Source organism: Hylobates moloch, unplaced genomic scaffold, assembly GCF_009828535.3.
Source record: "Hylobates moloch isolate HMO894 unplaced genomic scaffold, HMol_V3 SCAFFOLD_2, whole genome shotgun sequence".
Lineage (NCBI taxonomy): Eukaryota > Metazoa > Chordata > Mammalia > Primates > Hylobatidae > Hylobates > Hylobates moloch.
Window position 1 is genome coordinate 45096636 of NW_026652277.1, and position 13065 is coordinate 45109700.

Sequence of the window (13065 nt, forward strand, 5' to 3'; positions counted from 1 at the left end):
CATATCTCGCCCTTTGCATCTCTTCACTTGTATCCTTTGTAATATCCTTTATTATAAACCAGTAAACCTAAGTACGTGTTTCCCTGAGTTCTGTGATGCACTCTAGCAAATTAATCGAACCCAAAGAGGGAGTCATGGAAGCCCAACTTGAAACCAGTCAGTCAGAAGTTCTGAAGGCCTGATCTTGTGACCGGTATCTGGGAAAGGGAAGATGTCTTGTGAGACTGAACCCTCAACCTGTGGGATCTGACGCTATCTCCAGGTACACAGTGTCAGAACTCATTTGGAGGACACTCAGCTGGTGCCTGCTGCAGAGTTGATTGCTTGCATGTTGATGATGAAAAATCTCCCACATTTGGTCACAGAAGTCTTCTGTGTCGATTGTAGCGTGGTGTGAGACCACAGGAAAAGCAGTTTGAGATTTTCCACATGCAGAAACTCTTAAGACAGAAACTATGTGTCCCTGTGCTTAGGCAGTGTCTAGTAAGCACTCAATGAATGAATTTAAAAAATGAATGAGTGATGCAAGTTCTGGCCAACTGGACATTCTTTCCTTTTGATTCATTCAGCTACATTTAGATTTAGGGAAATGAAGGGAACCTGTGAGATCATGCGGACGGATTAAAAGGGAAATATTTTCTCAAATTTAATAAACTACGCATGTTGCTGCAACAAACAAAAAGAAATGAGCCTTATGATGCAAAACGCTTTTGATAATTCTTGCTTCCCCTTTAAGTTGTACCATTTGTAAGAAAATAGGGTAGCATTCCATGTGCCTAATTCCATTGTTATGTGTGATAGATGTCGGAAACACTCCTGGCATTAAAAGGAGCCTAAATGTGTGGCCAGAATGGACTTTAATGTTCCACTGGACAATTTTTCTGACCTCACAGCAAAAACTTAAATTACATTATTTTCTGAGAATCTAAGTTGTTTATTCAAGAATCACAACTTATCTGGAAGATGAGAGAAAAAAGAATTAAAATTTATTGAGCATCTCCTAGGTATCAGGCATTTTTACAAGTACCATTTCTTCTAACTCGCACAAAACTGAATTAGATGTTTTATTAGTCAAGGTTCTCCAGAGAAACAGAACCAATAGGAGATAGGTAGGTAGATAGATCATAGATAGATAGATAGATGATAGATAGATATAGATAGATAGATGATTGATAGATAGATAGATAGATAGATAGATAGATAGATAGATAGATAGATAGATAGAAAGAAATAGAGATAATGAGGACTCAGTTCACATTAATGGAGCCAGTCCCAAGATCTGCAGTCAACAAATTGGAAAGCCAAGAGAGCCAATTGTATAGTTCCTGTTCAAGTCCGAAGAACTGAGAACCAATGATGTTGAGTTCTAGTCCAAGTCTGAAGGCCTAAGAATTGGAGGGCTGATGGAGTTAAGTCCCAATCCAACAGCAGAATATCAATGTCCCAATTCAAACAGATAAGCAGAGAGAGAGAGGGAATTCTCCCTTCCTCTGCCTTTTTGTTCTATTCAAGTCCCCAGTGGATTGAATTATGCCCACTCACATTGGGTAGAGCAATCTGCTTTATTCTGTCTACTAATTCAAATGTTAATTTCTTCAGAACACACCCTCAGAGACACACCCAGGAATAATGTCTAAGTAGATATCTGGGCATACCATGGTCTAGTCAACTTGACATATAAAATTAACCATCACAGATGTTATCCCCATTTTTAGATGGAGAAGCTGAGGCTTAGAGGGCTAAGTACCTTGCCAAAGATCATACAGATGGCAAATGTTGCTCCAGAGTTCAAATGCATGTCTCTCTAATCTGAAAGCACCGGTCTGCTTCCGCTAAACCAGTGGTCCTCAATCAGGGCGATTTTGCCCCCATGGAACATTTGGCAATGTCTGGAGACATATTTGGTTGTCCCTAGGTGGTGGGGGATGGGGGCTCGCTACTGACATCTAATGGGCAGAGGCCAGGAATGCTGCTAAGCATCCTACAATGCACAGGACAGCCCCCTGCAACAAAGAATCATCAAGCCAAAATGTTTAACAGTGCCAAGATAAAGAAACCCTGCACTAAATCATACTATTTTGTATTTCTATAGTTTTCAAAACCAGTAGACTAGTAATAACATACTGATCTAAAATACAAGGCTACGCACAGTGGCTCATCCCTGTAATCCCAGCACTTTGGGAGGCTGAGGTAGGAGGAATGCTTGAAGCCGGAAGTTTGAGACCAGCCTGGGCAACATGGCAAGACCCCATCTCTACAAAAAAAAAAAACAACAACAGACAATTAGCTGGGCTTAGTCGTGTGCACCTATATCCCCAGCTACTTGAGAGCCTGAGGCAGGAGAATCACCTGAGCCCAAGAGTTGGAGGCTGCAGTGAGCTATGATTGCAATTACACTCCAGCCTGAGCAACAGAGCAAGACCCTGTCTCAAAAATAAAAATAAATAAATAAAATAAAATACAAGTGACTATAGTTCCATAAATCTAATAAATATTTGTGGAATAAATGAATAAATAAGTAAACATTGAATTTAAAATATAGAGGAAAGAAAATGCATTTTTCAATGATTCTTTACAATTAGCATTCACTAAGAGGATAGAATGTTTTAAATTATCTTCGCTAATAGAGTCCACATACTTACTTTAAGCATGAATTACTATATATAAAATATTTTATTTTAATACAATAAAAATCATGGAATATATTTTAGTGGGTTTAGTAGTTTAAGGGGAAAAGATCGGAGCAATTTAAGGTTCATACAATTAATGGAATTATTTTCAATTTTAGAACCCTAAAATATTAGGGCTAGAGGATCATCTAGGTCTCACTCTTCATTGTTCATCACTTGAGAAAACTGTATCTAAGAAACGGCAAGTGACTTTCCCAAGGTCTCCTGGCAGTCAGGGACACTGCTGGAGCCAGAATCCAGCTCTCCTGACAGTTTAATGCTTTTCTCGTTGTAAGGTATTTTTCAATGTATTAGAGGTTTGGGGCAGCGGGGGGAGGTTGCTCCATGTTTTTACTTAAATACATTTTTCTTTCATGGAAAATTGAATTCCTATGCTTTTTGCCTTGTTTAGGCCATAAGATGTTTTATTGAAAGAAACTTTCAATATCAAGTAATCCAACCAACCTTCTAAGATAAGCCTTTTCCTTCAACACAAAGAAGTGCATTTTGCCAAGCACGTACCATCTTACTCCTTAAAATGTTTGGAACTTTTTGTTTAAAAACTCAAACTCAAGGTGAAATCTCAATTTGTCACAATGGTGGGTTTTTTGTTTGCTCTGGGATTTTTTTTTAGTTTTTGTCCCCCTTCCTTACACCTTTGTGTAAGAGGTAAAATGGAGAATTTGCAAAATAGCTAGAAAAAAGCTGGAGTAGGCACCTGGAAATCTAGCTTCAATCCCAGCTCCCCTTCTACAGGGCTCAGTAACCTCCAGCATGTCACACTGTAGGCTTTCTAGGCCTGTTCTTCATCTGCCACATCCTGGGGTTGTTGTAAAGATCAAATAAGGTAATATCTCATTTGTAAATTTATTTGGTAAACCCAAAGCACTATGGCAATAGAAATGTCAAGTATATTTTATATGCCATTACTCACTCTAAATAAAGTAAACATGCATTCCATTGTTAATATTCTAAATTTCTCCTTGTTATATGTAGTCATTTTCAGAAGGATCACTTAGAAGAATTATACTTGAGTCTCCAAGTACATGTCATTTTCATTAAAACTGGGAATTGATTAGTCTAGACTAGTAAGGTTATAAATGATTTAAGTTTCTCCCCACACCCCTGATTCAACCCTCCCACCCCCACCACACACACACACACACACACACACACACACACAAAATACCAAATCACTTTCTATGTGCAGCTTTACTCTCCATTCTTCCAACTCACTGTTCCCTGGTCCAGGTGGCCCACTCTGTGTGATTTGAATAGTGAGATAGGTAAAAATGTGTTCTTGTTCCTAACATGATGAGGAAGTCTATGCTATAGCCCTGTTTTCTTCAATAAAAACTTCATTTGCTGCTACTTTGAGAGGCCGAGGCACATGGATCACTTGAGGCCAGGAGTTCGAGACCAGCCTGAGCAACAGGGTGAAACCCCTGTCTCTACTAAAAATACAAAAATTAGCCAGGCATAGTGGCACATGCCTGTTATTCCAGCTACTTGGGAGGCTGAGGCATGAGAAAGGAGAATCACTTGAGCCTAGGAGGCAGAGGTTATAGTGAACCAAGATTGCGCCATTGCACTCCAGCCTGGGCAACAGAGCAAGACTCTGTCTAAAAAAAAAAAAAAAAAAAAAAAAGGAGAAAAAAAACTTCATTTGCTGAGTTAGAACCAAAGACTCATAGGAATTCCTATGTGTCACACTAAAAATGATGATGATAATGATGGAGGAAAATACGAAGAAAATATGAAATGGAAGTCATCTGTTGTTAAATGGAGATGAAACATATACATATGTTGCCACTCCCTGCTAAAATTCCAGAATAATGACAGGAAAAGAATAGTAATAATATAGACTCACAGTGACTAAGATAAAAGAAGAGGAGACAAAGAAGACAAGTGTCAACACATCTTTAGAAGATGGAAGACTGACTTAGGACAGGGAAAGCTTAAACCTAAAAGTCTGCAGAGAAGGATGCCATAGACAAAGAAGGAAGCCATTCACACTGAAGAACCCATGCAACTTTCCAGAATTGGAGGCACCAGGTGATTTGGAAGGCAGGGTGAGGATAGAAGCTGAAATCTGAAGTATTGGTTGAAAGCCTATCAGATTAACTCTTAGATTCAAGATCCTTCCTCCTGCCTGCACAGCCAGGGGACTTCCATGTTTCAACACAAACAGGAAAAAGCTTATCCTCTGGCTCTGCACTTGGGGTAAGCACAATGTCAGGTGGGAGGTGGAGCCATACAGAAACCTAGGGACTAAGTTAAAAATCAGTGTGCACACTGAGAGAACTCCAGTCTCTTCACTCATTTCACAGAATGCTAGCAACCAGGTTTATATTTGCTTCCCAAGGTAAGAGGTATGAATTTCTCCTCTAGAGAAAAGAAAATCTCCCTATAATATCTGACAATGACATTTGGGGTGCCCCATCAAGACTGTCAGGTTACTGCTCCTTGGAAGCCCTCCAGTGCTCCATAGAACTGTTCTTTGGAAGCCCTCCAAGCCCTGTCAATAAAGTTCTAATTGGCTTTCTAGTGACTCACTGCTAAGTATTAATGGACAGCCAAATACATCAGACATTAGAGAAAAGCCTTCAACATGAAAAACAAAGATCAAAACAAACTAACCGGGAAAATAAAAGGAACAAGAAGGAAACAGAAAATGCAGAGTGCAGAGGAAATTTTCAAAATATTTGATTAATATCCTCAAGGAGACAAGAATATATGTCATACTAATAAAGAACAGGACAATATTAAAAAGAAGCCTTCGGGAAATAAAAAATTAACAGTATATAAGCATATTCTCACTCATATGGAAGCGAAAAAAGTTGATCTCATAGAAGTAAGAGGTAGAACAGAGTATACTTGAGGCTGGGAAGGGTGAGGAGAAGAAAGGAATAGGGAGCTATTTGTTAAAGGACATAAAACTATAGCTAATAGGAATAATAAGTTCTAGTGCTCTATACCACTATAGGATATTATATATTTCAAATAGCTAGAAAGAAGACACTGTTCCCAATACAAAGAAATAATAACTGTTTGAGGTGACGGATACGCAAATTATCCTTATCTGATCACTATACATTATATGTAGTGAAACATCACTATGTACCCCATGAATATGTATAATTATTATTTGTCAATTTAAAAATAAAATTAAAAAAGAAAATGAAGTATAAGAGTATAATTTTTTTTAATCCATAACAGAGGACAGGCACAGTGGCTCATCCCTGTAGTCCTAGCACTTTAGGGGGCTGAGGTGGGCAGATCACTTTGAGCTCAGGAGTTTGATACCAGCCTGGGTATCATGGCGAAACCCTATCTCTAGGGAAAAAAAAAAAATCAGTAGGAGAGATGTAAGGTAAAATTGAGAAAGTTTCCCAGGATGATAGACACACTGTTGAAGAGAAGAGCAAAAATGATTGGCAAATCAGAGAATCAACCCCAGAATTCTGATAATTAACTAATATAAATTCCAGAAAGAAAAGACAAAAAATAGAAGGGCAAAAATCATTAAGGAACTAACACATAAAATGCTCCCCAGAACTGAAATATATAAATTTCTAAATTCAAAGGGCCTAATGAGTTCCTAAAGTAAATGTAAAAGTATCCGAACTAAGGCAGAGATGGTAATATTTCAGAAGACTAGGGCCAAATGTAAAAACATAAAAGCATCCATAAAGAAGAAAAAAATACTGTGTTCATAAAAACACTGGGGAAAAACTCACATCGGAGTTCTTACTAGCAACACTGGAAATTATAAGAAAATAGACCAATGCTTTAAAAAAAATTCCAATCTAGAATTCTATATCTATTCAAACTATGTATCAAATAAAGGGTAAAATACAGATATTTTTCTAATATGCAATACCTTAAAAAGTCTGTCTCCTGTGTATGGTTTCTCAAGAAACTTATGGACTATGTGCTTCATGAAAATGAGGGAGAAAACTAAGAAAGAAAACTATATGGGACTTAGGAAGAAAGAAATCACACAGAAGAAAAAAGACAAAGGGGATTACCAGGGTGTGGTGACCCCAGGTATGGACCCCGGGAGAAAAGCTGCACAGCAGCCAGGGATACACCAGTCCAAAGGAAGCAAGAACTGCGAGGCTCTGGGAGTGCCACTTCCAAGGGGGGAAATGGACATGAGGGATTTCCTTAGGGGGTTGTTGATGTCGCTCTGTTGTTGTTATTGTTGTTATATTAAGAGGAAATTTTAAATTTTGTTGGAAAATTCAGGAAGAATAAGTGATGGGTGCACAAAAAAGTATGTAAAAGGCTTCAAAAGGAAGGCAGTTTCTAAATCAAAACAAAACCAAAATATCGTTCAAGAAAAGAAATGTCAGTGTGGTTCAACACATGAAATTACTACTTGGTTCAGCTGTGAAGAATATTTACATTGTCGTGAATGTGAAATAAAAATTTAAACAAGAATTATGGTAAAATTATTTTAGGAAGAGAAAGGAGGAAGAGAAGTGTGTGTGTGTGCGCGTATGTGCGTGCATGCGTGCGTGTGTGTGAAGTGATAGTTGTTCCAATATTAAATCCCTAGAGTAATATTTAATATATTTTAAAATATCCATTTAAGCATATTATTTAGAAATATTGGGATAAGTAGCAGAAGAAACTGCTCAGTTTCTTTATAAACCTCAAAGTCTTATTTAAAACTCTGTGGATGTGTTTATGTTTGCAAAAAATAATTTAAAGGAGTCATTTAGTATTTCTGGGTGATCCATAAAACCTCTATTAAATACTAAAAACTGTAGCCCTAATCCCAGTTAGAGATCAGACTACCAGACTTAGGGATACCCTGCAAAAAAATGTAGGCTGCCCACTACTTTCAAGAACCACGATAATATAACTGGGTGTGGGAAAAGCCTTAGACCCAGAGTTCATCTGGAGACAACTTACTTAACCTCTCTGAGCCTCACTTGTCGCATTTCTAAACTTAAAGAGTTCGTTTGGAACTAACTAAACTCAAATGAAAGGCAAATACCAAAAGTGAGACAGATCAAGCACAAATGCCAGCATCCCTTACAGAGGACAGTCTCAACTCAGATGCAGCCAACTGCTGTCATGAAGGCCTGTTGTTGCTAAGAGGTCAGATGGTTCAAGAGAAACTGGAAATTTGGATTTTGACATGAAACCTCTGGAATTTAAAATACTGGTTTAAAATGCACAGTGCCTACCAGACCAAACCTATCTTCAGGCCACCCCCAACTCACAGATTGCCAGTAAAGACCTCTAAATTAGATGAACATTAATACCCTCTAGGTCTATGACTCTGTGGCAGTGCAGTGTTGTTTGACTAAAAATCTTCACTGAATGAACGTGTTTCTTTACCACTAAACAGGCAGTGTGTTTTTACTCAAACTTGACATACCGTGTTACTTCATTTCATTACTTTTTTTTCATTATGAATACTCATAGATCTTAAGACCTGAGATCTGCACAGAGTCTTTACTTGAAGAAGTACTGTCATAAACAGAGATAGGTTCTGCCGAACATGGCTGGACCAAAAAATCGGGGAGTAATTTTCACAGGTACACAACTGAGTTAAGAACTGCTATCAATCTGTCTTTTCAGACATATTAATCCACAAAGATAGAAATCACTTTTATATGCCAAGGACAATATCAACCTCAGTATTTGCTAAGATTATCTTTCAGTTTTTCATGAGGAAACTTTTCCCTGCGACTGATAATTATCTTCTTGGTTCACAGATCTGGAAAGCATGAAGACTGGGCTTTTTTTCCTATGTATCTTGGGAACTGCAGCTGCAATCCCGGTAAATTTCCTTTCTTCTGTTATTACATCTCTTTCTCCTGACATTTAATGTAGAAATCCTCCATTTAAAAGAAAATGTTCTTATATAATGGTTTGAAATTCTCTTTTTATTTTAATTATATTCTTTATTGTCCAAGTAATAAACAAATAACTGGAAAACTCAAGATAAGGTACTTAAAAAAATTTTAGAACTATCAGTTTCTATAGGATGCAATAAATATGCTGCAGAAAGTTTGGGCTATCAGTTTATTAGCCATAGAATCAGCCCAAATACACAAGAGACAGGAAGAAATAAATTCTCCCAGGGAAGCTCATCACATTGTCATTATAAACCCAAGATTTTAGGCCAGGTGCGGTGGCTCACGCCTGTAATCCCAGCACTTTGGGAAGCTGAGATGGGCAGATCACCTGAGGTCAGGAGCTCAAGACCAGCCTGGCCAACATGGCAAAACCCCGTCTCTACTAAAAAACACAAAAATTAGCCGGGCATGGTGGCGGGCACCTGTAATCCCAGCTACTCGGGAGGCTGAGGCAAGGAGAATCAATTGAACCCAGGAGGCAGAGGTTGCAGTGAGATGAGATCACTCCACTGCACTCCAGCCTGGGCAACACAGCGAGACTCCATCTGAAAAAAAAAATACTTAGGGTGCATATCCACAGTCTCCAGCAGCATTTTCTTCAATATCAAATAGATGCTGGCTGAGAAATTTTGAGTCTATAATGAAAATAGAAACCAATGGGTTAGGCAGGAAACGATATGGTAATCATAAATCAGCTCCTAACTCATCCTTGGGAGGCTGTCCAAGCAAGTATGCTGAAAGTAGGCAGGACTAGAATATTCTCTTCTTCATGGTCAGATATATTGGCCCCATTTGCACAGCAATAAAGCAGCTGTACACAAATCAGATCATTTGAAACCGTGTCAGTGGCCTCAAAACAAACCGAAAGTTAAAAAACAAATGACACTATAGCATCGATGACCACCGGAGATGTTCCACAAATGATTCATGTAATCCTTCATTAAACCAAAGGATTCGTGCCATTTTTTTTTCTTTTTCACCAAATGGAGGAATCAGCCTCTTTTAAATAGAAAAAACAATTTCTCAATTGTCCCTTTCCTCCCTTGTTCTCTAGGTCTAAAATTCTGTCCTCGCTTTTTGGATAAGTTGTTGGCTAGCTTCTGGTTGACAAATGTGTCAGCAAAAACAAACTCCATGGCACCCAGACCAAGCTGTTCTTGGAAGACAGAGTTTATACCCACCATCAGGAATCATGCTTGAGTAGTATGGAGCTACTCTAGCTGAAATTGTACATTACACATTGAAATTACAAAAGCGGGACAAGTTAGCGTTCAACACTGAAAGGAGTTCCCACAAAACCATTGTTTTCTCCGGAAAATGTCCTTTGTCCTTGTGGCTGTTGCCGTTACGTAAATAAACATCAAAAAGTGTCTTTGGGCCAGGCACAGTGGCTCCTACCTGTAATCCCAGCACTTTGGGAGGTCAAGGCTAGAGGATCACTTGAGCCCAGGAGTTCAAGACCAGCCTGGGTAACACAGTGAGGCCTCGCCTCTACAAAAAAAATAAATAAAAAATTAGCCAGGTGCCATGGCATGTGCCTGTAGTCCCAGCTACTCGGGAGGCACAGGAGGGAGGATCCCTTAAGCCAGGGGAGTCGAGGCTGCATTGAGCCAAGATCGCACACAGCACTCCAGCCTGGGTGACAGAGCAAGACTCTGTCTCAAAAAACAAAAAAAGTGTTTGAACCAAATGTTTGAATGACACACTTGCATTTAGACACATTCCAGATGTTTCCTTTCTGGGACAATTTGATAGCATGTAAACCTAGCCAAACTGCTAGAAAGCTAAGTATCCTCTCATAGAACTGACCTATTAAAACTTTGTATCATTTTCCCTGCCTGCCTGAATTCTCCAGATGTAAATGGATTCTGTGTAGTTGGGAGATTCCAAATAGATTTCCAGAGGGCATGTTAAATAAATAGAAATATGTCCATAATGATAAACATAATTTCAATTACAGAATATTTCTGAAAGTAAAAGAGCTGCCATTTTTTGTGTGCATTTCTTCCTGCTTGGGCAGCAGGCGGGTGGAGGGGGAGGGAGAGTGACCACTTCTCCACTAATAAGCCTAAAATCTCCCCCATTCATTGCCTTCTATGATGTCCCCTGTTGGCAGCTTACCAAAGTGGCCACCATTCTTTCTCCTTTTCCCCCTTCTTTAAGGCTTCTTTATAAACTTTTTCAAATTCATTACCCATCTTAGGTGAAAAGGAGATAAGAAGCAAAAGAGCAAACCAAACCTAATATGAATCCTGTACTTTGGCCAGAAGCCATGGCTCACATTTGTAATCCCAGCATTTTGGGAGGCTGAGGTGGGCAGATCACTTGAGGCCAGGAGTTCGAGACCAGCCTGGCCAACATGGTGAAATCCTGTCTCTACTAAAAACATAAATAAATACAAAAATTAGCAGGGCATGGTAGCAGGCACCTGCAATCCCAGCTACTCAGGAGGCTGAGGCATGAGAATTGCTTGAACCCAGCAGGTGGAGGTTACAGTGAGCCGAGATCACGCCACTGTACTTCAGCCTGGGCAACAGAGCAAGACTCTGTCTCAAAAAAAATTTAAAAATAAACAATAAACCCTGTACTCCATGGTTTTCTTTATATTACACAGTCAGCACTACAGGACCTGCTAATGGAATAAAAATAAGTTAATCCAAATAGAATCTCAGTTTCATACTTATACCTGGATATGCCATCTGAGTGTCCAGAGTATCTCTCTAACAAAGATCCACGGTGAATATCTGCCTCAGATACTGGGCAGTTTATATTATTAACACCATGTGACATTAGTATTAGCAATAGTAATTTTCAGTTGGGCAACTCCTTAAAATTTATAACATATTTTTTATACATAACTTTATTTTGATATTTCTGCTCACTTGATATTTCTTGCCACCTTGAGAGATGGCAGGGTAGAAATTAATGACCTTGGCCGGTCGTGGTGGCTCACGCCTGTAATCCCAGCACTTTGGGAGGCCAAGACAGGAAGATTGCTTGAGTTCAGAAGTTTGAGGCCAGACTGGGCACCATAGTGAAATTCCATCTCTACAAAAAATACAAAAATTACCCAGGCATGGTGGTGCCTGTAGTCCCAGCTACTGGGGAGGCTGAAGTGGAAGGGTGGCTTGAGCCTGGGAGGCAGAGGTTGCAGTGAGCTGAGACTACACCACCGAACTCCACCCTGGGCAAGAGGCTGGAGTTAATTAATTAATAAGTTAATATAATTAATTAATTTTATTGATATTTTTTAATTAATAAAAATATATTAACGATCTGTCAAACCACAGATAGAAAGTAAATAGCAGAGGCAAGACTTGAATGGGGCCCTCTTACCTCCAACTTCAGTTGTTCAACTTCCCCATCATGCATCACTGCCCAGCTCTTTATCCAAGTCTCCAATCTTGCTAGAAATAGGACCATCCCTCTAATAGAAATTAATACTCCAGACATGCCCTTTTCTACTTAGGCTTAGTGCCCTGTCTCACACAGTCTGAGTTAATTCTAATTTTTTTTTTTTTTTGAGATGGAGTTTTACTCTTGTTGACCAGGCTGGAGTGCAATGGCACAATCTCAGCTCACTGCAACCTCCGCCTCCAGGGTTCAAGCGATTCTCCTGCCTCAGCCTCCCGAGTAGCTGCAATTACAGGCACCCACCACCACGCCCAGCTAATTTTTTGTATTTTTAGTAGAGACGGGGTTTCACCATGTTGTCCAGGCTGGTCTTGAACTCCTGCCCTTGACCTCAGGTGATCCGCCCGAGGTGGGCGGATCACCTCGGCCTCCCAAAGACCTGGGATTACAGGCGTGAGCCACCGCGCCCAACCCTTAAATTGTTTTTTATTAAGATTTCCTGATCAACGTTAAGGCCAATGGCGTTAAGAAATCAAATAAATATTGATAAAAAGTTTATAAATTTTTCTGCTAATTATCAGTGAGTACTTAAATTAGGCAAATGTACAATACTATACACTATGGTTAATTTTATTTGACTTCAACTTTCTGCTAAACAACACTTTCCAAAATTGTAAAGTACAAATGCTTTGCAAAAGTTTAAAAAACACAGAAAATAATTTCAAAACTCAAAGCTACCACTATTTAAATGCATTTTGCTTTATTTTCACCCAGTCTCTGCATAAATAACTTTTTCTTAAACACAATTGAGATTCTGCTTCCACTTAACATTCTGTTCTAGGCATTTGCTTATATCCTGAAAAACTCTAGAGAATATTTTTAAATTGTTGGTATAAATGAAGTATATTGCTACTAATAATGATGACAACAAGAGTAACTAGCAAATTTGTAAATTAGCATCCAGACATGAATAACAAAAACTAGTTTTTAATTTTTTCAGACAAATGCAAGATTATTATCTGATCATTCCAAACCAACTGCTGAAACGGTAGCACCTGACAACACTGCAATCCCCAGTTTGAGGGCTGAAGATGAAGAAAATGAAAAAGAAACAGCAGTATCCACAGAAGACCATTCCCACCATAAGGTAAAAGTAACATCAT

General features: G+C 39.0%; 1 protein-coding gene across 1 annotated transcript in view; it reads left to right on the forward strand.

Annotated features, from left to right (window-relative positions):
• SPARCL1 (SPARC like 1) overlaps nt 1–13065 on the forward strand; it is a 56482-nt gene that overhangs the window by 21530 nt on the left and 21887 nt on the right. Inside the window, exons 2-3 of the mRNA XM_032144000.2 lie at nt 8405–8469; nt 12903–13049. Of these exons, the coding sequence (XP_031999891.1) occupies nt 8416–8469; nt 12903–13049 (201 nt within the window). The 5' untranslated portion in view covers nt 8405–8415. The remainder of the gene's footprint in view (nt 1–8404; nt 8470–12902; nt 13050–13065) is intronic.